The following is a 25,183-nucleotide window of genomic DNA, read 5'->3' as shown; positions in this document are numbered from 1 at the left end:
GAATGAACCTTCAATGCCTTTTCTCAACCTCTGTCTTCATGGTGTAGGAAACAGAGCCTATGAGGGGAAAGTGACTCACTGAAGGCCATGCGGTTCGTTTCTTGTAGTATTTAGGGAGAACTGCCCCTGTCCCTCCGACATGTAGTCCAGCATCTTTACTCCACACTCCTGCCTGGAGTGCTAGGTTCTCAGTACTCATCTTTAAATACTGTCCTCAGTGAGGTTCCATTAGAGTGCCATGAATGCATCAGAGGGATAGCAAATATATTTGCAAAACAGCAGTTTTTATGTTGAGTGTACAATCTGCATATTGGCATTTTCATTAGACTTGCTGAACTTATTTTTATTATGCTTTTTAAAGAAATGTTTTCATTTATTCGACAAGTATTTCTTGAGGGTCTCTGCAAGAGACACTAAGTAGATAGGATCCCCGTAGCAAATGCTTGTTGGTGTCCCACCTGTACCTGCTCGGCATCTACCGCCTGTGCCTGCCCACCGTGCCCTGCTGCCAGCACCCATGACTCTCTGCTTTGGTGCTTTATTCTAGCCAGAAGTCCTGGAACAGGGGCAGATGCAGCTGCAGTGTAAACGACCCAGCTTCCCCACCAAAGGTGGGGATGACTCTGAGATGCATTCATTACCGTTTCCCGGAGACCTCCAGGGATTTGAACTCCAGTTGCACACAGTGAGCCCCATTGGATAAGACCTCCATTGCCGGCTTCCTTCCCTGCCTGCGCTGGAGGCCTTGGGTCAGAGTCTGCTTTGAGGGGAGCCTCATCTAAGCCAGTCACTGACTTCTGGCTAAAGCTGTAAGGTTCAGACCTGGCTGAGGATGCAGGGCTTGACCTGAAACCTGAAGGCTGAGCAGTGGTTAGGCAGAAAGAGAGCCCAGAAGAAGATTCTGGGAGGAAGCAAGAAAATGTGCAAAGTGAGAAGGAACAGGAAAGAGGACAGAGTGTAGGCTTCATGGGAGATGGCTAAAGCGATGTCACGTAGGACTCCATAGTGAGGATCAGAAGTTTATACTAAATTCGAGAAACCCCTAGAGGAAGTTAAATGGGGGAATGTGGTCATCTGATTTCTACTTGAGAATGATTATTCTGGAAGCTCCATGGATAATAGATTGGGGGGAGGTGAGAGTGGAGCAGGACGTGAGTTGAAGTCCAGCTGAGAGGTGGTGTATGGTTCTCAGCACCCAGATTCAACTGTTGACCAGGAACATAATTAAATAGGACCCAAATGTAGAATACTATGCATTTACATCTTTGTCTGCAAAACTATTTAAATTTCAGTGTTTCTCAGAATTTTGCAGTGAAAAACCCTTTGAAAATCCAGTGAAACATGTGGACTTTTGCTCTAGAAAGACACAAACAGGGGATCCCTGGGTGGCGCAGTGGTTTGGCACCTGCCTTTGGCCCAGGGTGCGATCCTGGAGACCCGGGATCGAATCCCACATCGGGCTCCCGGTGTATGGAGCCTGCTTCTCCCTCTGCCTATGTCTCTGCCTCTCTCTCTCTCTCTCTCTCTCTGTGTGTGTGTGACTGTCATAAATAAATAAAAAAATTTAAAAAAAAGGAAAGAAAGACACAAACATACATGAAAGCATGATGTTGAATTCATGTGCAGGATTGGGAAGTCCTGGGGTCTTTCATAACACCTCAAATATATATATATATATATATATATATATTTTGTCTACATGCATTAGTTAGCAAAAGCTCCCTACCATAGTAAATAAATCCCAAAGTGGGTAATGGTTCAAACACAATAGTTTATTTTTTGCATATGGATACAATTGGAATGGCTTCATTGGCTCTCAGGGAGAATAATTCGGTTTCTATACTGCCTCTACTTCCAAAAGAATAGAGGGAGAATTAGCAGAGAACTTCTCTGCTATCTTCATGTCATAACTTCCAAGTTTGCCATAAGCATTGTTTCCATTCTGGACCAATGGTAGGGGAAAGACCAGGGAGTGACAGGAAGTCTTGACGGACTGGCCTGGAAGTGGTACCATCATTGTTCACCTCCCACTGGCTACAACTCAATGGCACAACTACAACCAACCTCAAGGAGGTACAGAATGCATAGTCACACTGTGGCCCCAGAAAAATACAGCTTTCAGAAGGCAAATAGCACTTGCAGCCATTAATATACACATACATGTTTTTTTATGTTTGTCATACTGGAGGTGTTCAGTGTTACTTTTCCTAGAGAATGGTATAATAAGTCATGTCAGAGATTTGAAGGAAGGAAAGGGAAGAAGCCAATGAGGATTTGGGCAGGAGGACCCTGTACATGATGTCCAGAACCTGTTAACTAAAAACAAACCCTCCTCCTGGCCTGTGCCGATGGTACTTATGCAAAGGCTGTGTCCTTGAATAAAAGATTAAGACTAAGTGGAAGTAGAATCTTGGCTCCAGACTCCACCGTTCTGTGCCCTGAAGAGTTGGAAGAATTGGAATTCATTTGAAATAAACACTTGCTCACTTTGATTATGTGTCAGTTGGAAAGGGAGATGATTGTATCATCAACAAAGTGATTCTTTGCATTCATTTCCCTTCCACTCCGATGACCAGTCCTCCTGGTTCTTTGAGGTAACAGGCACAGGGCCACTCATTCAAGCACTTACTGAGTGTCTACTCTGGGCTTATTTTTTCCTAGAGGGGAAAGGCAGCTCAGAGGCTCCTCATTCATTTATTTTTTTAGGGAGGGTGTGGCCACCAGAAGTTGAAGGTGAAGTAAGGGCTGTCAGTGAATCGCATTTTCCCATTTGCTCCCATTACAGTGTTAGAGATGCTTTTCTTGGGGTAGAGGGTGGTGAGTTTTGCTTTAAGAAATGAAGAAATTCCATTTGAGAACACAGCAAATTTTAATTTCTCTGGAGTTAAAAAGAAGGAAAGCTGATTTATCTCCTAACATATGAAAACAATTTTTCTGAAACTTAGAAATATATATTAAAAAAATCCAGAAGCGTATTGTCTGGAGATCAGAGCCCTTCTGACAATCACATCTAGAGTCTGTGTGATTCAGCAACCGTGGGGAATATAGGGTTTCTTCCACCGTGCCTGTTTCTCATTCCTGTCCCTGATTCTCTCACCTATATCATAAATACTCTTTTCCATCCCCCTAAATTTTAGCTGTTTCCTTTGAGAGACATTTGAAAAGCAATCTTTATTACCACTTACTTTGGATCTTCTCTTAGAGTTATTAATGTGTTAATGCATTATTTTTTTTCTGCATTCTCCTTTCTCTGGTCAGGGAAGATTGAACTTTCTTCAATATGAGAAGGACTTAATTGGTTAATTTCATAATTTAGAGTCTTTGTTAGTCTAGATTGCAGAAAGAGAAGTTCCTTTAAGCTCACTGCAACTACATTTGCTTTTGAAGGGGCCCTTTATTTTGCAGTGAATAAAGTGTCTCTTATTAAACAGAAAATAAAAGAATGCTTGGCAGGACTCTACTCCCAATGGGTGAAACATCACAGGAAATTGAGAAATTGTTTCTTTTTGGCCTTGTGGGAGAATTTTGCTGGTGAAATTTCGTATTGAGGTTTTAAGACTACTGCTTGAATCCATCAAGAAAGCCCCATCGAAGAATGGACAGCTTCCGTGGGGAGGAGGGCAGGGGGAGAGGACCAATGTGACCTTGCTATATCTGGTCTCTCACATTTTCTAAGAAATCTGGGCAATGGCCAAGAAAATTCGATTCTCTTTTTCATAATAATCGTGTCACTGTTAAAGAGAACCTCGACATATTTTAGCAATTTAGGATTAAGCTTGTCAAAAGTTACCTACAGTTGGATGCCTTTTCATTTGTGCCTGCAAAAGAAGGTGTTTTATTTGCCCAAACAAGAAAAGTGTCCTAGGTATGCATCCAGCTTGTGTTCTCCAGTTAGACTGTGAGCTCTAGAACTTGGGCCTTCGACCTGTGTCCTGAGTTCCAAACCTGAGGTCCAAACACTGAATGTTTTTCCACAGAGACGCTTTATCTGGGGTTTGTGCCCCCACACCCATGCTCTTATGTTAGCCATTCAGCTGAGTTCTAAGTTCCTTGCAGACACTGGGCAGCAGCATAGAACATAATAGAACATATGTTCTATTGTCCAAATCCAAAACCTTCCTTGTTCACTTCCCATATTCGCCTCAACATGCAATGAGTTGCCAAGTCCTACTGAGTCCCCTAAATATGCCTAACAGCCATCTTCCTGTTTCCTCCCCAGAACCTGGTTCAGGCCACAGCTATCTCATTGCTTGATGTTTGTAGAAGCTTCCTTAGCAGGTCTCCTGACCTCAGTCTTTCCTTCTCATAATCCTGTTTTGTTCCTACAGCCAAAGTGAGTTTTCTATAATTCAACTTGATCATGTTACTGCCTGGCCCAAGGCTGTTTTGTTTTGTTTAGAGCCTACCTGCAATTTTCATTATAAAGCCCCAACTCTTGGCCTGGCCTTTGCTTCTGTTTCTCAGTTTCCTACCCTTTCCAGATATATCACTCCCTTGAAACATACAGAGCTCCCACTCTAGCTGTAAGTGGACAGTGACAGTACCCCTCTCTGGTTTTCCCCTTCTTGGGTAATTCTAATCTGTTACCCAGAAGCTAAAGAACTTTCCCTTGACCACTCCCTTAGATTGGATTACACGCTCCTCCTTTGAGTCCCTATGCACCCTAGACATACTTCTCAGAGAGCTAATCTTTAATTGTCAGCCCCCTGAGGGCCGGCCCAAATGAGGGCAGTTCATTTATCTTTGAATTCTCTGTTATCCATATGTTGACCAAGAAAAAAAGGAAGAATTGAAAAAAAAAACCAAAAGCTTTTGGGGGAAGGGTCTTAGAATCATAATTTGGGGAGCATAGATTCAGGGAGCGACCCCAACTGTGTCCCATTGAGGAATACAAGCCAGGGATCTTTATTAGCAGATTACAGAAATATTAGAACATACTCATGTTGGTTTTCCAAACGTTATGGTTGGAAGATGTAATTAATTACACTTTACATCGTTGGTTTTCTGAATACATTATGTCCATTCTTAGGAGAACATCTTCTGCAGAGTGTCCAGTTTTTATCCAGAATGTAGATTCAGCAGCCCTGGATTCAGTCATGACACTTTTGCTTGGTTTAGTAGCTCAATATCAATCATTGTTCAAAAAACAGGATGAAGTGTTAGTCTCCAAACGGAGTTGCTCATGTCCAGAGGTTTTACACAGGCTCACACCTATTGAATAAATGAGTGAGAAAGAATGACTACCTATTAGTGCTTTCCTATATATAAAATTGAATCCTGAATGTAATGTCAACTTTGGCTAATTCTGGTTAAGCATTTTGGAAGATTGGAAAGGCAACTGTGAAAGAAACGAAAAAACCCAGATTTGAGTCTCTCAGTTACTACATGTTGTGACCTTTGCTAAGTCTATCTTAGTTCCTTGTCAAGGAACAAAGGATGATATGTCATAAGGTATGGCTGCGGATGAAGGGAAAAGGGTCTTGCGTGGGGGAGGCGCTTCTTAAATTATAATGTCTAGACACGTCAGAGGGGCTCTGACCCTCTTCATATCTGTGTTCTCCTTACATGCCCAATGCCAGCCTAGAAGATGTGGGGTATGAGGTGTTCTGTGTGGCAAAGATGAGAGCAGAGTATTTGCTATCACTGTTCAGTTAGGTGGAAACACACCAATGGCAGGATGGAAGCAGAAAATGATTCACCCTTTCGTTTCCCACTGAGTGAAGTATGGAAATACACTCCTGCTTCCTCACAGACTGTTGTTAAAAGAAAGACCAGATATAGCAAGAAAGCAGTTGAATTACATTTCTTGGATACCTTAACATTATTCATCTCTTTGGACTCATTCGTTCCATTTCTAGGATTTGTCTTGAAGGAATGATTTTTGAAAGGTGGGTTGGACAGGTGTCCCTTACAGTTAGGTTTATTATAATGATTGACAATATCTGAAATGTACAGTCAGTGAGGGACTGCTACGGCTTTGTCTTTCACTGGGTTCTCTGTAGGATAGAAACAATTTTGATAAAAAGAATACTCAAGTGAGAAAGGCAGTCTTAAGAAATTCAATCAACTGTTTAATGAAGACTATATAAATCAAACAAATATAGAAAAACAAAAATTGACCCGTAGGAAATGCACTCCATTTTCAAAGGGATTAGTGGTATCTAAGAAAGCCACAGCACAGCCCTGCCTCACTAGACAGAGGACACAGTGAATGAGGTTCACTGTCTTCTGGGCAAAGGGATCTTTATTTGACATTGGATAGAGGCCAGACCTTCATTCTGTCTTCTAAAACCTGGAAAAAAAACATTCAGAGGAATATCAATAAGAAGTAAAAATCGCCTTAGAGTTTGGAGAGCCAAAGTTGTAGGCTACCAGAGGAGGAAGGTTAACTTCTACTGGAGACAAGAGTAATCATGACAACTTGGTGAGGCATTTTTGAGCATGCAAAGAGTTTCCATATACATTGTTTCACTTCAATTGGCTCTTCTATGCAGCTTTACATCTTCATGGCCTGCAAAAATCACTATAGATCCCAAGATCTGAGAAACAGAGTTACTTATTTGGGCTCCCTACCCTTTATCCGCCTCTTATCCAGGGATTTCCCTGCTGTGTAGAGTTCACTTTGAACCCAGTGGAAATTTCGTAGAAGGGAAGAGTTAAGCCCAGGAAACAAAAAGACATTTCACTGTGGCTTTATTCCCTGGAAGACCTCCAAGCATTTGTCAGATCTTTATTTACACATGCTTAGTGGAGCTTTGTGGTGGTACAGGAGGCACAGAACCGCTGTGACCTGCCTGTTGCCACACAGCAAGTCAGTGGTAGAATCCATATAGAATTAAGATCCCCTTTTTTTTTCTTTTTGAATCCCCATCTAGCCCAAGTGTCAGTTCTTGCATGGGACTACATGTTCCTTTTTTTTTTTTTTTACTGCCTGTCTCCGCTTCACCAAAGATCTGTTTTCTCTTATTATTTTCCCCATTGCTGTGGTTCAGATCATAGTGCATTTGTCAAGTGTGTTGTGTGTTTTCACCCTTAGAGTTTAGATGATTCAAAACTTAGGAAGAAGAAAGAGAGAGAGAGAAAGCAAGCAAGCCATTAACTTTGGGCTTTGGCCATTTTTCTCAAAGACAGGCTACTGTATCTTATCTGATTTGAATGTCTATGTTCTTGGGATGAGAAATAAATCTTGACACAAAAAATTCAAGCATTCATGTCCAGGCGTTTGAGAGGAAGCTTTGGTGCACGATGGAGCTTCTTGAGAGAGTTTTGTTATTTCACTAAGGACACTGCTGAATGCCCTTGGTTTACGCTTCTCTTTCGAAGTTTATTTTATGTTTTGTTGTGGTTTTCAGATTTCTCATGGTTTGGATTTGGGAAAGTAAAATCAAGACAAGGTGTTGGTAAGTAGTTACTCCTTCTTTGGATAAGTAACAAGTTTGTGTTGCTTGATTCGGATGAAACTACTTGGCTCCTCTTCACACGTGTTGGCCCCTTGGTTAATTTTCTGTGTTCCTTGTTTCTGAGTTGCTCAAGAAAGAGGACTAGGATTTTTCCAGAAAAGGCATTACTCTCACTAACTGAGCTCAGTAAATGGCTTTATATTTTTGAAGTTGATGTTTTTTAATCCTAGGAGGAATGCCAACTGCTGCTCCAGGTCTAGGTAGTTGCTGGGCTTTTTGGAAGGTTTAGGAAATAAAATGCAATAGCACCCAAACTCCACATACAGCAAAGTTGGTTTCAAGTCAAGTCTGGACAAGTGGGGATCTTAACTTCTTCCATTGGCCAAGACGTAATACATTTTTGAATTGGTTAAATCAGCTGTTCATTTATGACCATTTCTCTTTCAAAACAAGACTCTAACGTCCAGACGCTCTGATTTGGACTTGATTGCATTCTATTCCTTGCATTCAGACTGTGTGCTGACAATTGAAAAGCAGAGTTTGTAGCTTACCAAATGAGTGCACATAATGTATCTCATCACTGGGATTGAAATCAGGTGTGATCTCCGGGGCCCTCCAATTTGTTCAGTACTTTCTATGGGTACAGCGACAATGAACAGGAATTCATTAAAAAGCGCAAAAAGGCAAACTGCCTTACATCTTGTATGTGTGTTTCCAAGAGTTGGCCATCTTGGGCATCTGTTGGTTAGTATGTATTGTGGTAGTGAAGTCGGGGAGGGGAAATGTACCAGTGTCATGGAGCCTTCCGGTCCTGAGCCACCCACCCCCTATGTGTTCATCCCTCCATGCAAGGAGTTCTGTTTTCCATTCCTTTTTTGAGCATGATATTAGTAATTCTGACTCTGAAGTGTCCCCCATGAATTCCAAGGTAAAAGCTCTTAACTAGCAAAGTGAAAATAGAGATGTGGCCAAATTGGAACATTAAACTCAACCAGCTCAGGATTTGTTTGGTGACTCCCTCAGGGGCACATTTCAGATACAGTTAATCATAGTCCCTTTGCCAAGATATCAGAGAGTACCCTGCTGGGAAATCTTAAAGGCTTTGTAGTGTGTGTATGTGTGTGTGTGTGTGTGTGTGTGTGTGTGTGTGTGTGTAGGGGGCACAGGAGGCAGAAGGAACAGGGTGATAAAGTCTCCTACAAAGGCAATGGGTCTTCTCTCCACTAAACAGAGGATCACTGTAACCCCGTAACCATTTTCCAGGCCAATTTTCCCTGCTGCGAGGTGTGCGTTCTTGGAAAACTTCAAAAACAGGGCTTCACCCCTTTAGGCCACAGCAGAGAGAATTCTTCTTCAGAATTGTTCTTTGAGCCACAGTCCATCAGAGGTGCTGCTGCTTTAAAATGTAGGTTGTATTATTATTTGGGTCTGGTGAGGCCAACAGGTCAGAGAAAGACTGCCATGGAAAAGATAGTCTGTTACTCACCGTTTCTGAGAGAAGAGAGCAGCCACAGCACAGTGGGAGGACTCCAGGGGGAGCACCAGGGTCGGTCAGGAGGCAGGGGGAGTGATGGGAGAACGCTGGGCAGGAGGCTTTATGGTGGTTTCCATGGGAAGGAACAGGCCAGGCAAGGTAAACAGGTTTAGGATGGGCTGTTCTGAGTACCTTCGGCAGGCTGTGGGCAGGCAGGCTGTCCTCAGTTGTCTGGTGCCTGGCTCTGGGGTGACAGGGCAGGTGGATGGCGGCATACTATGGATCGGCTGGCTTGTATATGAGAGGTACACTCTCAGGCAAGTTCTTTACCATCTCTAGGAACTGGCTATCTCTGGGAGGGGCATTACCTTCAGGGTCAGCCAGGCCCCGGATGTTGAAGCATCAGAATATGGAAAATAAGAGGCATGGTTAATACAGCTGTCAAGAACAGTTTCTCCCCTTCCCTTAAAGACATTGTTGGCCTTGAGAGAAGGAAATCCTTTCCCCAGATGACTTTCAGCAGTTCTTATTATTAGCAAACAAGCATAAGGCTTAGAAATGTCTGGAAGTCTGGGGGTGCCCGGGTGACACAGTCAGTTGAGCATCTGACTCTGTGGATTCAGCTCAGGTTGTGATCTCAGGGTTAGGAGATCAAGAGCCCCACGTGGCACTCTGCGCTCACTTCAGGGTCTGCTTAGGATTCTCTCCTCCTCTCCCTCTGCCCCTCCCCCCACTTGCTCTCTAAAGTAAATAAATCTTAAAAATAAAAGTCTGTAAGTCAGATGTGCAGAATACATTACCAAGCAGCTCTGTTGAAAGAAAAATGCTTCTTTGCACCTGAGACATATTAAAATAAAAATGGGCTAAAAACGTTTCCAGGCATAGCTCATATTTGTCAGCTCAGTAATTAGAACTACCCCCCTCCCAAACTTGGCAAGTGGCACATACCCAGCAATTTAAAACTTTTTATTAATGTTATAAGACATTTTTTTCAAACCTTCATATGAATTTCTTATAACCCACTGTGATGTGCCCCTGACTCTTCTGCTGTCTTTTTGTGGTGTCTCCTTGAGCTGGTGCACAGACACACAATGACACATCCCGTGATAGGCGCAGACAGCCTGCTGTCAAATTATATAGACATTCATTGTCCCTGCTGAGAGCTTTCCCCCTACCTAACTTTGCTGTGCTCCATTAGATCAAAATGTTCACAGAAAAATGGGCTGAATCCCTGCAACCTTGCCAGCCATATCAATCTTCCAGGATTTAGAATATCAGTGATGAAGAAAATAGCACTTGAATTAATATTTGCTTGATAAATTGTGGAGGTTTGTATGTTGCTCAGATTTGTCAACAGTAACCTTCTGGCAAAGTGAAAAGACTTTTGAAGAATTGCCTCTGGTGCTTTATACCACTTTCATGCTTACCTTTTTACCCGCTTCCCCTCTCCCCAACCGAAAGCCCATTCCCTTGGGCTTTGTTACCTCAGAATTGGGGGTTTTCCAAGGGAAGGAAAGGGTGTCCTTTGGTGGAAGAAGAAAAGCAAAGGGAAAGCTTCTTGCTGCAATTCTGTAAGTAAGGGCACCACTGTATACATGGTGGATGATTTAGAGCCCAGATTCCTGGAGGCATCTCAGCATTGCCTTCTAGATGGCAGCTTCCTCCACAATGATTAGATGCTATAGGAATGCTGATAGCCTGACCTGGGCCCCGGGGAGAGTCACAGAAGGAAGCAACGCATTCTCATCATTGCAAGGGCTCTGGAAACAAGTACCGCTGGCCTTCTGACAACACGTGGAGTATTGGAACATGACAGCTCCTGCATTCCTGGGGGTAAACGTTGAGAAATGTGCGACCTTGATTGCACAACCCTGGGGGCGCAGGCAGTAGCTCGCTTTGGTAACCTCAGAGTGGGGCGGGAGCAGCTGTGCCAGGAACACAGTGAGGGTGCCAGTGGTGGGAAGGCTTTACTGGCAAGATGCAGAAACCCTAACATAACACATTTCCATTTTCCATCTCTGGGTTTAAGCTCTGGGTGATCTAGGCTTGTCAGGAAGCAAATCATAAAACAGGGATGGTGAAGGAGATTGGAAAGAACTTGTCTGTATAGCTATTCTTGGCAGAATTTCCACTCTTTACTAATGCTGGTGAGCTAGGCACAGGACACAACCAGCGAGATTGCTTTTGCTTTGAGTGTTCTACAGATTCTAAATTGGCTGTGTGAGGACTTGTTTGCAGAATTAAGCCAGAGTGTATCATTAAAGGCAACTGAAATGCACATCCCCTTGAGAAGACGCTTTAAAAAATTACCTATAATAGCAGCTGGCTGCCTCCTGCATAGTTTGCTTAAGATTCAGCTAGCTGGGGTATGTCCAATTGTTATCACTGCAAACTGGGATAATCCCCTTCTGAGGCAGAAAATGAATCTTGGAGGTCGGGGGATGGATTATCAGTATCTTTCATAGGGGGCTCAAAAATGCATGACACAATGACTTTTGTCTTTGGAATTGCCGTGCTTCTCACTTAAATCATTAATTAACTGAGAAGGAAAGGGGAGAGAAGGATGGAGGTGTGGAAACATGTATGCTGGGAGGTTGGATGAAGGCACAATCCCTTGCTCAGCAAGTAGCAATTCAGGCTTTTCTTCCACTGGTACACAGTTGCCTTGATTGATACTTGATTCTGTCTTTTGTTTTTCCTCCTTATCTTTCCTCCCTTTGTTTCTCTTGGCTTCTGCCAGTGGCTGTGGGCAGTGGTCTGCTTCTGTGAGAACCTGCAGCCACTCAGTACACTGCAGAAACACGTGTACTATATGTCAAGGGAGGTTGTCGACTTCTCACCTACAGAGTGTGTATCATGAGCTATAGAGACCTTAAATTGTTTCAAAGTGTTCACATAGACCTTTGGTATCCATTGTGCATCCAGTTTTGTTTGCACACATTATGGGTTTAGTAGTCAGTGAATACATTGTTTAGACAAGACACAGTAGATCGTATTTATGGGCATATGCATTCTTAGACTCGAGACTAGAAAGTCTAAGTCTTGTGTGAAAAATGCTATGGTTATTGCATTAGGATAAAGACATCCATAGAATGATCTACAAATAAGATTAGAGGTAAAGGCAAAGCAGGCAACTTTGCTGTGGGATTGACCCATTATTTTCATGAAAGCATTTTGTAGGCAAAAGTGTCATTGCTATCAGGGTATGCAGAAAGTGAAAGATTAGTAATAGGACCATCCAGTGTAATTTTAGTCCACCAGTTATAAGTTTATTTCATAATACCTAAAAGCAATTCATGCTCATGAAGCACATTTAAATTTATAATACTCTTTTCTATCACTAGTCTCATAAAATAACAGATATTCTTTTGCACATTTTATGAATGTAAGTGGACATAGGGGTACAAAAAAGGTAAGTGACTTGTCCAAAGAGTGGAGAAAGGCACTCAAGTGTTTGAACTGCTAGTATGCCTTTCAGTATATGGTGACATGGCAATCCTGCATTCATGCTGGGACTTTCAATGAGAGAGTGTTCTAAAGCTGTTCAGAGAACAGAAAGCAAAGCTGCATATTAACTTACCGGAGAAGGAAGTCAAGACATTGGAACCTTCACACATTGCTAATGGGAATAGAAATGGTGCAGCTACTTTGGAAAACAGTTTGGCAGTTCCTCAAAATGTTAAACATAGGGCTACCACATGACCCAAAAATTCTACCCAGGAGAAATGAAAATGTATGTCTCCACAAAAACTTGTACACAGAGATTCATAGCAATATTGTGGACATCGGCCAAAATGTGGAAACATCTGAATGTCCATCAGTGGATGAATGGACCAGCAGAATGTAGCATATCATACAATGGAATATTATTGGCAATAAAAAGGAATAAAGTAATGACGCATGCTACAACATGAATGAGGCTTAAAAGCATGCTGAGTAAAAGCAGTGTGTTCCAAAAGATCACATATGATTGCAATCATATGAAATGTCCAGAATAAATCTATAGAGACAGAAAGTAAATTTGTAGATGCCTGGGGCTAGGAGTGGGGATCCTGGGAAATAATTGTTAATTAGGATGTTGAAAATCTCCTAAAATCACATGGTGATGGCTACACCATTTTCTGAATATACTGAAAACCACTGAATTGTACACTTTAAATGGGTGAACTTTGTGTGTGTGAATTATAGCTCAAAAGGCATTAAAAATTATAGGAGAATATGTATTTTTTTCCAACTCCAGGCCCAGCTTCAGTTATCAGCAATGATGATGACTCTGCCAGCCCCCTCCACCACATCTCCAATGGGAGTAACACCCCATCATCTTCAGAGGGCGGCCCCGATGCCGTCATCATTGGAATGACCAAGATCCCTGTCATTGAAAATCCCCAGTACTTTGGCATCACCAACAGTCAGCTCAAGCCAGACACATGTAAGTACAGCTGTTTATACTTAATGGCCTGGAGCTTCATAGCTGAATCAATCAGCGTGCTTATCAGAATGCCTGACGAGGATGACTGAGGGGAGGGGGCAGTGAAATGTCTGAGAATTCCTGGGGCTTTGGGGCTATGGAATGGATCCTTTAGTTTGCTGTTCATGGAATTCTCAGGGTGTGTGTCCTGCTGGGCCTGGAACTGTGGACAGATACCGACTTTTCTCGGGATCCATTTTCCAAAACCATTTGTCACCATGAAGTTGGAATCAAGGCATGCTTATCTTGAAAAAGATAGAGACAGAAACCAGAAGTATTATTAGGCTGCATATTCATCAGTTACAATAGACAAGCAATTGGTGGGTTTTAAATTTGATTTATTGAAAGTTATGAAAACATACAGCATTGATAGGAAGGTGCTGTGTTGCTCACAGGGGATATCAATTCAGGTAAATCGGTATTCTTTGTTCAGTCCTTGTTCCCAGCATGAGATTTGTTGTTATGCCACAATAGCAAAAAGACATCACAACAGATGATGCACATATTAAGTGCAGTGATCTATACTACTCAGAACCAAATTCACCTATTAGCTTCTGTTGAGAAGCTTGAGATTTCTCTCAGGGACTCTTACCCTATCTTTAGAGCCATTGCTCAAATATAAAAAGCAGAGCGCAGCTCTGTTTTGTTATGGAAAACAAAAAATAAAACCACAGTGGACAGACAGGCTTATGCCACTGGAACCACAGGCCTTTCATCATATATAGGCCATGAAGGCTAGAACATCAGGTGGCCTAGGTCCCAGGGGTTCATCTGATACTGATGAATGGGCACCTTCTGTTTTTATTCCACCTGAAATACTGTACTTCTATCTTGCCTCAGAAGTAAGGTAGGAAAGTTACAAAGTTAGAGAATGACTAACTTTGGAGTTAGTCAGCCTCCAAACTGATTTCTGACTAAGAGAACTCTCCAAATAAAGGGGCTTAGCAATGAGTATCTGTTCATACATAAGGAAACACCTGTAATTTCCTCCTATTCATTCAAATTTACCCCAAGTTATGGTGAATATTGGATTTTAATATAACCATTAGGAATAACAATATTATGAGCTTCTAAGGTGTGAGACGGGACCCCACCATAGAATTCAGCTGAATATGCAATATGACAAGATAAATAGAATAGCATAGATGAGGAATATTGAGCTCCTTGAAATAAAAAGTTTTTGTTTAAAAAAAAAGTTTTTGTTTGAAATCAAGGCACTATTAATCCTAATATTGTCATTATGGTGTGAACAAGATGTATGGAGGCTCTGCTTAGAATGTGTGCATTCTTTATAGAGATAAGCATCTTCCAAAGGTCCTTGAAATACTTTACATGCCTAACAGTCAAATATTGAATAAGGCAAAGCATGGTACTATGATGGGAGAATCTGTCATCATTTTGATTGTGCTCCCTAGAGTCTTTTGACCCCTCTGTCACCACTAATACCAGGCTCTGTGATATACTTCAGGTAGCCCAAGGCTGTATCATAATTGAGGTTGACAAAAATCAACCTATCCTCAAAAGTTTGTTCTTCTTTGTTGACAGGGAAATATAAGGCTGAATAATCAAGTAGATAGCATCAGCCCAATACATCCAATAAGAGAAAATGAACCAATGAGCAAGAAAGCAAACAAACAAATGAGAACCAAAAAGAAAGTGGACTAAGTGGCTGCTGAGCCTGTAGTTGTATCTGGAAGTGCTTTCAGCCCTCAGATATCTCACAGAAACTTTCTCAAGGTGGTTTCCTTAGTCTAGAGTCCATGGGGATTTTTTCAAAGGTTTTTAATTACACATTTCGGTTATTTTGGAAGAGTCTTGGTTTTGTGGCTCAGCCACTCTATGTCACTGCTACTTAGAAGGCATGGGAAGCAAGTTTAGGAGACTTGTAGCCTCCCCTCAGTTTCTGTACTCCACCAGAGGGCTCTAGACCACTGATTCTCCATTTGACACTCCCTTCCTTATAAAGTCTTGCAGGGCCCTGTCCGGGCTCAGTGTTCTCAGTCACTCACAGTATCTTATATCAGAAGAAATTTTCTTTCTTCCAGGCATCAAGCCATATGCTCTTCCATAATCTTAAGAACACTTAACATCACACATCTTCTGTGAATCTTTTTCAAAGAAATGGGAAGGAAGGAGCAATTTACTTCTTTCCTTGTCTTCATTCTTTCTTAAATGCCATTCTTTATCCCATAATTTTTTCCTTTATCTTCAATGTATCTCTTGCTTCTTGTTAAATCCTGAGTCTGACCACGCTTGTGTACGTGTTTCTATAGTCTTGTTTAGGTTAGATTGTAAGCTCCTAGAGAGCAGGAACTCTATCTGTTGAACTACTTCTTCATAACAAAGGACATGATGTACCTTTGCTGTTGGTCAGATGTTGACCAGATGTGGCTATGTATTACTGAAATATTAATTACCAACAGAGTTATAACAAGTAAAAATGAACCATAGCCTTTTTCATTGGCTTTCCTCCTTATTAAACTTGCCTACATAGAGGTTTATTTGTTAGACATACTTTTTACAACATATTAGCTAATTTAACCAGAGTTAGATAACAATTTAGCAGAAATAAGCTTCTGACCCCCAAAAAACCCTTTTTTGATCATTCTAAATGTAGTTGTCCAGAAATTAAAATATTTAAAAATACATAGATCTGATATACAGAGAGATTTATTGCTGTACGCCCATGAAATTTGGGAAACTTAGCCTTTCTTTTTTTAAGATTTTATTTATTTATTTATTCATGAGAGACACGGGGGGAGAGAGAGAGAGAGAGAGAGGCAGAGACACAGGCAGAGACAGAAGCAGGCTCCATGCAGGGAGCCTGATGCGGGACTCGATCACGGGTTTCCAGGATCATGCCCTGGGCTGAAGGTAGGCGCCAAACTACTGAGCCACCCATGTGTCCCGGAAGTTTAGCATGAAATGAAGTGATTCCCATTGAATATTTTTACAAAATAATCTCCAAAGAACCTCTAAAGCAGGAGTCTTCCAAGAAGTTGGATGTCTTGCATTTGAAAAATGAATTTAAGAAGATCTTGGTAGGGATCCCTGGGTGACGCAGTGATTTGGCGCCTGCCTTTGGCCCAGGGCGCGATCCTAGAGATCCGGGATCGAGTCCCACGTTGGGCTCCCAGTGCGTGGAGCCTGCTTCTCCCTCTGCCTGTGTCTCTGCCTCTCTCTCTCTCTCCCTCTCTCTCTCTCTCTGTGTGATGACTATCATAAATAAATTAAAAAAAAAAAAAGAAGATCTTGGTAAAAGTTTAGAACTTTTACCACATACTTACAGCAAAATACCCCATGGATAGTACACCACCAACCTCTGGACTCTGTGAGAGACATGGGCCATAAACCAGCATATTTACTTCTTTTTCCTAAGTCTACATGCTAGTCAAAAATGTTGGCTTTAGAATACATGTGTGATCTTACAAAGAATGGTCCCAGTCTTATTTCATTGAATTGTAAGAATCTAATATAGAAAGTGAAGTTCAATTCATTAAATATTTATTGACTACCCACAACACTTTTACAATGCTAAAAAACCAAGACTTAGTGAGGATGTTAGCATATTCTTTGCCCTCAGGGAGTCTTATTGGGAATAGCAGTGGTCACAGATATAATCATATAATCACAGCACACCCTGATAGAATAGCTCAGAGCAAAGGTCCTAACCCCTAATTACCCATAGGATCAGGCAGGTTTTTTGAGAAACAGGCTGGGTCAGAAAGATGATGAAGGCCTTACTAGAACATGGGCCTACTATTACCAGATCCTCTCATTTTCCCAGCAAGAACAGCATTTATTATTTTTATATGAATTCCCTAAGATTTAAAACACTGCATTGGGATCAATAAATTTTATCAGTAAGAGTCAGAGTTGGTCCATAGTCCACCATCTGTATGTGACACCTGAGTTAGACCTTAAAGATCAATTAACACACCTTATTTTATAAACAAGGCCCAGAAGTGGCTTATCCAAAATGATACAGCCTCCCTGCTTGCATAGATTTGCTTTAAAAACGAAATAACAAACAAACAAACAGAATCAAACCGAATTGCTTTAAATGATGTGTAAGATCATTTAAGCGAAGGATGATAATAAATTCTATCCCCCAAAGTACTCTTAGCAGCTATGTGAGTGGACTCATTTCAAAAGTCCAGAGATGGTTTGCAGGATTTTAGAGCAATCTGAACAGGGCTGAATTGCTCCCGAGCACTTTCCAATAGCAAGTCTGTCTACTTTATTGCAGGGCCCAGAGGTTCCCCCAAGACCGCCTGATAATAATTTGGTATTTGGAGGCTCCTATGTCACTGCAGGAACTAAAGGAGGCTAAATCCATACCTGATGAAGGAGAAGAGTTCTATGGTTATCTGCAAATTCTGGCCAGACAACATCTTGACGTCACTCCTTAGCTTCCATAACCTAGCCAAGCAAGAAGTTGCCTTCCAAAGAGAAAGCAGTGTGCTCTAATGACTAAGCCCTCAAAATGATATGCCACTTTAACTATAGACCCATCTCCTCGATCAATCAGGATGGCAAGATGGAGCTGAGGAGCTCAGCAACATCAAGTCTGGAGTTGGTCTTTAATTCAACTAGTCTGGAATTGGTCTTTAATTCAACTAGTCTGTGTAGACGTGTCTGAAAACCACGTCATCTGACAGCATGGGGTGGTTTCCCAGTAGGATTTACAAACTTGGCTCAAGGGCAGCCGTGTGCTATCCTCTCCTTGACTGCTGAGAAACATTTTGACAGGGTATACTGGAAACACACCTTCTGAGCTGAAAAAAAAAAAAAGAAAAGAAAGAAACACTAACCAGCAAAACCCCCGAATCATCCATCCTGGGTTCTTTTGAAGGGTGGGAATGCGTTACAGCTTCCCCTGCAAGAAAAACAAATGCTATAAACTTATTGTCATCCCCAAATGTGTGTCTTTCCTAGAGCAGCCTTGTAAATTAGCTAAGGTTCTAGGCCTGGGGCCAGAATTAAATTAGAACTGTCTCTAAATATGAACTGGGTGTGTCTGTCCTTGTAGCGCATGCCCTCTGTGAGTATGTAGGGCCGTAACTCCCTGTGACAGATGTGTATGAAGAATTCTGACTTTTTCTCTTTGATTCTGTTTCCAATGAAAAGTGGATATTTATTGATTTCCTGCAGAGTGTGCCATACTTCCCCAGGTATTATAGTTCACATGTGTGTGTATGTGTGTGTATTCTCATTGGTTTCATGCTTATTAGGCAATTATGTAGATAAGCACAGATTCATAGACCAGCTAAGACTAGGGAAATAAGACATAATAAGGAGAGGGAGTGTTTTTAACTGTAGTTGGAAAGATCCACAGGGCACTCCTCCCTCTCCTCTTAACTGCCATACCCACACCATCTTTGTGTTGTCAATAAGGGGAGGATTGGAGGTAATGTTTTTCACAGAGCTGCGGAGGTTTTGGACATATTTCCAATGTTACTTTGAGTCCACATGAGCACAGATTAAGAATTATGTCCAGGACCCCAGGAACTCATTAGATCAAAGGATGAGAGTCTGAGAGTTTCCCGGGCTTCTCTTCAGACTTCACAACAGCCTGTTTCCATGGGTCCATTATGATGGTCAGGTACAGGATTTAAAGCCAGGAAGAAACAATTGCTTTAGCACTCTTCTCTATCTTTTGCCTATTAATTTTGTCTTCCAAAGTAGATTTTCTTCTAAGCATTTAATCGGCCAAGTAATAGCTGCTTTGGGAACTGTTTAAATCCCCTTGAAGGCTGTGACCTGCACTTTAAAAATAAGCTTAGCCCATTCTGCCCAGCGTGAGTATTAGGATGGAGGGAGAATGCAGTTATTTTAGGATCCTTAGAAACTGCTTCGTTTACAGCCCACTGGGTTGACAACTCATCCCTTGGGGGTCTCCGTGGCTCGAATGTGCAGGTCCCAGTCTAATTCTGTCTCCTTCTCGGTGCCATGGTTCCCCATGGCTAGCTAGAACAGCTGGATATCATATTCTCTTTTCAACTCCAGGGGAGATGGCAAGAAGCTATCAAATAATGCTTAAAAAAGCAACTTGAGTTTCTCAGAAGAAAGGAAATGAACACATGCTGCATAATTACATTTAAAATGTAAGCCATGTTACAAATTCCAGACATGAAGATTCGTTAGCAAATCAGTTTCAAGCACACTTACAACCGAGTAAGAGATAAGATGTCATTTTATTAGCCTTTGACCCCTGGATGATATTATTTGTTCTCAAAAAAGAATGCCAGCTGGTTATAGGATAACTGGACCTCCTAGAGAAACTACTCCATAATGGCTAAAAAAGGGAAAATGAATATGAATTTAGGGGGAGACACTTGTAGTAAGATTCTCAGAACTGTTTTTACTTCCACCCCATTGACCAGTAAGATGGAACTATGGATGCCCCCCACATCAGATGTTTTAGTCCAATTCCACCAAATCATCCATGATGTCCTGGAAGTATGCCAGCAGATGCAGGATCCTAATGCATTTGTTCTGGGCATTTCCCAAGGCCCATCCCTACTGGAGCATGGGTACCAGCAGGATGAATCGAGTCAATCTGCCACCCCCATTTTGGTTTCTACTGGGTCACTCTTGCACGTGCCAGCAGACTATGGACTGGGGCCAGCTCAGCAAACACAAATGCAGGAGAGCCTCTTACATTGCTGAGAAGCTCCTGCTACCCAGATGCTTCGAACAATTAAGTGCTCCCTATGGTTAAGTAGAGATGGCACAATGAGAGTTCTTCTGGGATATGACACTCAATCCTATATGGCAGCTTTTATAACAGAGAGTAGGCTTTCTCTTTGTGAAGTGTAGATTTTTCTCTGTCTTTACTTATTCTGCCAGCCTGAGGGTAACCCACCATGGCTGAGCTTCTTTTTAGATCACCCATAGTCCGAGAATCCATGTTCTCTTTATGTTCACTGATGTTGTAGTTGGCTGTTTGTTTGAGCTTGGGAGTTGTCACTTTTCTTGAAGAGTGGTAAGATGCATTTGCTTCATACCACAGACAGGAAAGAATTGGAGGAAGAACTGCTTCTTCGTTTAGCCTGATAGCCAAGCACAAAGGCCTTTTTGCTGCTAGGGCTCAGCTCTAAGTGGGAGCCGCCTTGGGGATCCATGTTAGATCCCTGCTGCCCTCTGTCTGAGCCTGCTCCCTTTTGCTGAGAGAAGGCTGTGTCTTTCTGAATGGTTGGCCTCCTCAAAAAGGGGAAAATTAGAAGGCAGTATTTGTGCTTAAAGGGAAAAGGAATGTCGGTATTATAGTGACTGCCAGGACTAAGGCTGTTCCTAGGAACAGGACAGTCCCAGGAAAAGCACAATGGATCGGTCACTTGAGGTGGTATAGGCCTGATGATTTCTGCTGATAAGACAGAATTAAGTCTTAATTACCTCAAGAGCCCTCAGGTACCGTAAAATAAGGTACTTTAAAATATAAAAATAAATAATAGAGGTAATTCAACAGCTAGAGATAGTGGCTGATAGAGATAGTGGCTGATATATTGGAAAATATATATGGTCTTGTGAATATCCTTTGAATGTCCTGTGATATAAAGTCTATTTTTTCCTCTGCCTTTATTTGTACTGGGCTTTGTTCATAGTTCTGTAGTAGTGGCTCACACTAGGTAGATCGTACTGGAAAGTCTGAAGGAGGCATGTTGGGTATATACTTCCAGTTTCCGATTTCCAATTTGCTTGGTGGTACCCAGAGGCTAAGCTAGGCTGGGCGGCCAAACATGGCTGGCCACTTCAGGCTGGTCTAGAGAGACCCTAAACCCAGAGGTGTTCGGTTCTCACATGCTGAGTGTCAGAGAGGAAATGAGGATGATGTCTCCAGCTGGGAAGATTCTGGAAGTCAGAGGCTCTTTGTTCTGCCAAGGCAATTTGATAGCTCAGGTTTAGGGTCAACACTTTCAATGACTCCAAATATGGTTTATTGCTCAACTGAAGCAGGTGATAGATAACCTTTTGTCTCCTGGTTGTTGGCCCTAGCCACCTCATTCCTCTCAAGGACCTTAGTGCACTGAACCTTAAGGACCAGGCTGATTACATCTAGGATGTTTCTCATTATTTAGGAACTGCCTTTCTTCTACCCAGGATCCCCCATGCTGTGCAAGGGCCTCTGATAAGTCAGAACTTCCCTTTAGTCATTCAGCCATTGATGGAGTTAGTTGCCCAATGATCTCCAGATGTTTTATACTGAAAGGCTTCCTCTTCTGGTGACTCAGGCATGTAGGCCTGGACTGGCGTTCTGGTGAGGGCACCTTTATCAATAGTATGACAGAAGTAGTATGTCAGTGTTGGTATTAAGGTTGACAGATTCTAAAAAGGAGTTCAGAGTAGAGAGATTCCTGTGAATTGTAAGAGATTAGACTGGTGTGAGTTTGAACCAAAAGAGCGGTGGAGGGGAAGGGAGATTTCTAGAAAGAAAACAAAAAGCTAATGCCTAGTGTATAAATTATTCTTATCAGTTACTGTACATGCTATGAATATGTGTAGACATCAACAATCTCTATCCTGTTGCTACCATTTCGCACATTTATTTAACCATGCCTTTGACCGTGGTGTGTTATGGTGAAAACCAAGCTCATTATTAGGTAAGGATGACATGCAGACTGAGTGCCATAGTTCTAATGTTCTAATAAAGTAGCTGATAGAGAGGGGACAGGATAAAATCCTATGCTATCTAATTGTATTGAAAGAGCCTCCGTATTAGGGAATGAATGCCCTTACTAGAGGAGATTACATGATGTCTGCTTGTAAAATAAGCAGAGACAGTACCATGGAGCTGCCACCTGAGTTGTTTTCCTGCACGAATGATGGATGCCCAAGTCCTCACACCCCTCATTCCCACCCCTGCTCCTGAGCAGGGTTCCCTGTTGGAGTAACAAAAGTTGGCCTTCAGTCTGTTGCTAAAAGAACAGAGAGAAATTCACTTGTTCCCTGGAGATGGGACTCAGATTTTTACCTTCTCTTCGTTGAGTACTAACTGGTCTTACAGTGTCTCTATCCTAGTTTATTTGCTCCTTCAGAACCCCCTCTGCCCCTCTCACATGGCCACCCTCCCTTTGTCTGTGCGTGTTGGGGAATCAGGAACCAGGATGCTAATGATTATATTGCTCCCAGGTTCCCGTTTCCATTGGTGCCATTTGCTGAAACCCGCAGAAGCAGATGTGCAGCCATATCACTGCTTGAACTTATTTACAGAGGGCCGCTGCTTCCTTTACAAGGACTGTAACTTTGAGGGTGTTTCTTTCCTTCCTAAGAGATTTTGTTTGGAGTTGATGGCAAAATTCCTCTACTTGCATGTGAAGCTTGTTTTCCTTGAGCCCTACCTAGACTTTTCAACATTGATTTGGGAAGAGGAAAACACTCATTTCACTAGTAAGATATCAGTGATGGGTCACTTCGCCTTAGATTACTGAACTCCTGGGCCTGGGAAGGGAAAAAATGGAAAGGTAGCAAAGGGAGTAATATTGTCCCTCACTTCCTGAATCACGCTTCTCTTTTGGACTCAGTATATGCTCTGCTTTTTCCTACATATCGCACCCCAAGTTCTAGTTGAAGTAGATCCTAGCCAGATTTGGGTTTGGTAGCCGATACATGGGTATGGTCCTTGGTGTTAACATCTCGGTGTTGTCTTTTGTTCTCTTGAAGAGATCTGTATTGTTGACGGCCAAGCTTCTGTGTGAGGGCAGAGCTCTGGGAGGGGTTGTTGGGTGAGGGGTGAATTCATGTAGGCCCACATCCTTTTCCCATTTTGGAAGAAAGGGACTTGGGTGTATATGGATTCTGGTTCCATAGAAGATCTCGGTGTTGCAACCGTCCACTCTGTGACGTCTCCCTGCATCCCCACCATGGGCAGTGAGCCTCTGGCAGCTGGGCACCTGCTCACTGCCTTCCAGTGCTGGTCTCAGCCCTTCGGCCCTCCGATGCTGGACCACAATCTATGGGGATGGGCTTGGGAAAGGTCTCTTTTGACTGCTACATCTTGTTCCACTCCATTTCCCTCTCTCCTTTGATGCAAGAGAGCAGACCTAAAACATGACTTGTATTCTTTTACTATGTTCAGAAACTCCAGGGCTTGTCTATGTATGAATGAACAATGAGGTCTGGAATTCTCCATTATATAGACATGTACATGGAATTGAGATCTGTTGTATGGAATTTGTGATGTAGTTGATAATTCAGAGCCAAACACATATGCCAATAAAGACAAGTGTGAGATCCATGCTTCTGTTGCCTGCTTTTGTCACCTACCAATAATTATTCTTACATGGACTTGAAAATTGAGTATCGGGGTTCTGAAAAGCACCACAAATGGCTCCCTAGAAGTCCCCACTGGTTCCTGTGTAGGCCCCAAGCAGACTCTCTCTGCTTTCATGCAGCTCCCTCTGTACCCAGGCAGGGCCAGGACTAGGGTAAGGCAAGTGAGGGTCTCACATAGGGCACAGAATTTAAGGGGGTACCAACAATCTCAGAAATCCAGATAAATAATATTTTCATGCCAAAATAAAGGACAAAAAAGATATGGGCACCTAGGGGACTCAGTTGGTTAAGTGTCTAACTCTTGATCTCAACTCAGGTCTTGATCTCAGGATCATGAGTTCAGGCCCTGCATTGGGCTCCATGCTGGGCATGGAATCTACTTCAAAATAAAATAAAAAGGGGATCCCTGGGATCCCTGGGATCCCTGGGTGGCGCAGCGGTTTGGCACCTGCCTTTGGCCCAGGGCACGATCCTGGAGACCCGGGATCAAATCCCACGTCAGGCTCCCGGTGCATGGAGCCTGCTTCTCCCTCTGCCTGTGTCTCTGCCTCTCTCACTCTCTCTCTCTCTCTGTGACTATCATAAATAAATAAAAATTTAAAAAAAGGGGGGGGATCCCTGGGTGGCGCAGCAGTTTGGCGCCTGCCTTTGGCCCAGGGCGCAATCCTGGATACCCGGGATCGAATCCCACATCGGGCTCCCGGTGCATGGAGCCTGCTTCTCCCTCTGCCTATGTCTCTGCCTCTCTCTCTCTCTCTCTCTCTCTCTCTCTCTCTCTCTGTGACTATCATAAATAAATAAACAAAAATTAAAAATAAAATAAAATAAAAATACAGGACAGAAAAATAATGCCCAGAAATCTGTAAGAAAATACCAAACCTTAAAGAAAGATGGATCTGAGAGGGCTGGTACTAAGTGCATTGAGTCCTATAAGTTCAGGGTCAGAGTCTGTCTTTCTTTAAAATTTTGATATTTTTTTCATTATAGCTATTTGCATGAATTTTTACTTTGAAAAATACCACAGTAAAACATTATGCATCTCAGTCACTGCAATTTCGGGTGTTCCCTTAAATTTTGGGCACAAGACTAAAATCTCTCCCCACAGTGCTCGGCCTGTCCGTGGACACAGGCTCCTTTCTGGCCTGGCTCCTGTGTAAACCCCACCATCGCAAAGCTCAGTTTTGTATACATGAACGGCTGGGATGCTTAGCGTTAAGTCTTCTCTCCCCTCTTGTATTCCTGGCCTGACTGTCCTTCCTCACCCAGCCCATCTGACTCCGGACAAATATTTCCCTGATGCCCTTTTGCTCAGCCAGCTCATCATCACCAGCATTAATATTTGCAGAGACATTCACTCTCGTCTTCCTACTGCATTTTTTGTTATATATGTGACTCTCCAGAGTAAGGGAATGAGCCAGGCTGCCAGAGAGAGAGAGAGAGAGAGAGAGAGAGAGAGAGAGATTCTTTTAAAAAGGTAGAAAAGATAAAAGGGTCAGGGGGTCTTCTTGGTAAATTTGGGAAATAATGTAGGGAGGCAAATTAGATGAAAATCCAACATGCAAGTGA

The 25,183-nt window shown here is 42.5% G+C and overlaps 1 protein-coding gene across 6 annotated transcripts in view; it reads left to right on the top strand.

Moving 5' to 3' along the window:
* The window catches only part of NTRK2 (neurotrophic receptor tyrosine kinase 2), a 332,403-nt gene that overhangs the window by 173,140 nt on the left and 134,080 nt on the right, over nt 1-25,183 (top strand). For 3 of the 6 annotated variants that reach the window (XM_041744000.1, XM_041743999.1, XM_041743998.1), the window contains 2 exons: nt 7,353-7,400; nt 13,115-13,303. In XM_041744000.1, the coding sequence (XP_041599934.1) occupies nt 7,353-7,400; nt 13,115-13,303 (237 nt within the window). Of the gene's footprint in view, nt 1-7,352; nt 7,401-13,114; nt 13,304-17,591; nt 23,576-25,183 lie in introns of those variants that run through there. The other 3 variants (XM_041744002.1, XM_041744003.1, XM_041744001.1) reach the window with 3 other exon arrangements.

This window comes from Vulpes lagopus, chromosome 2, assembly GCF_018345385.1.
Source record: "Vulpes lagopus strain Blue_001 chromosome 2, ASM1834538v1, whole genome shotgun sequence".
Classification (NCBI taxonomy): Eukaryota; Metazoa; Chordata; class Mammalia; order Carnivora; family Canidae; genus Vulpes; species Vulpes lagopus.
This window is presented reverse-complemented; position numbering and strand designations above follow the sequence as displayed.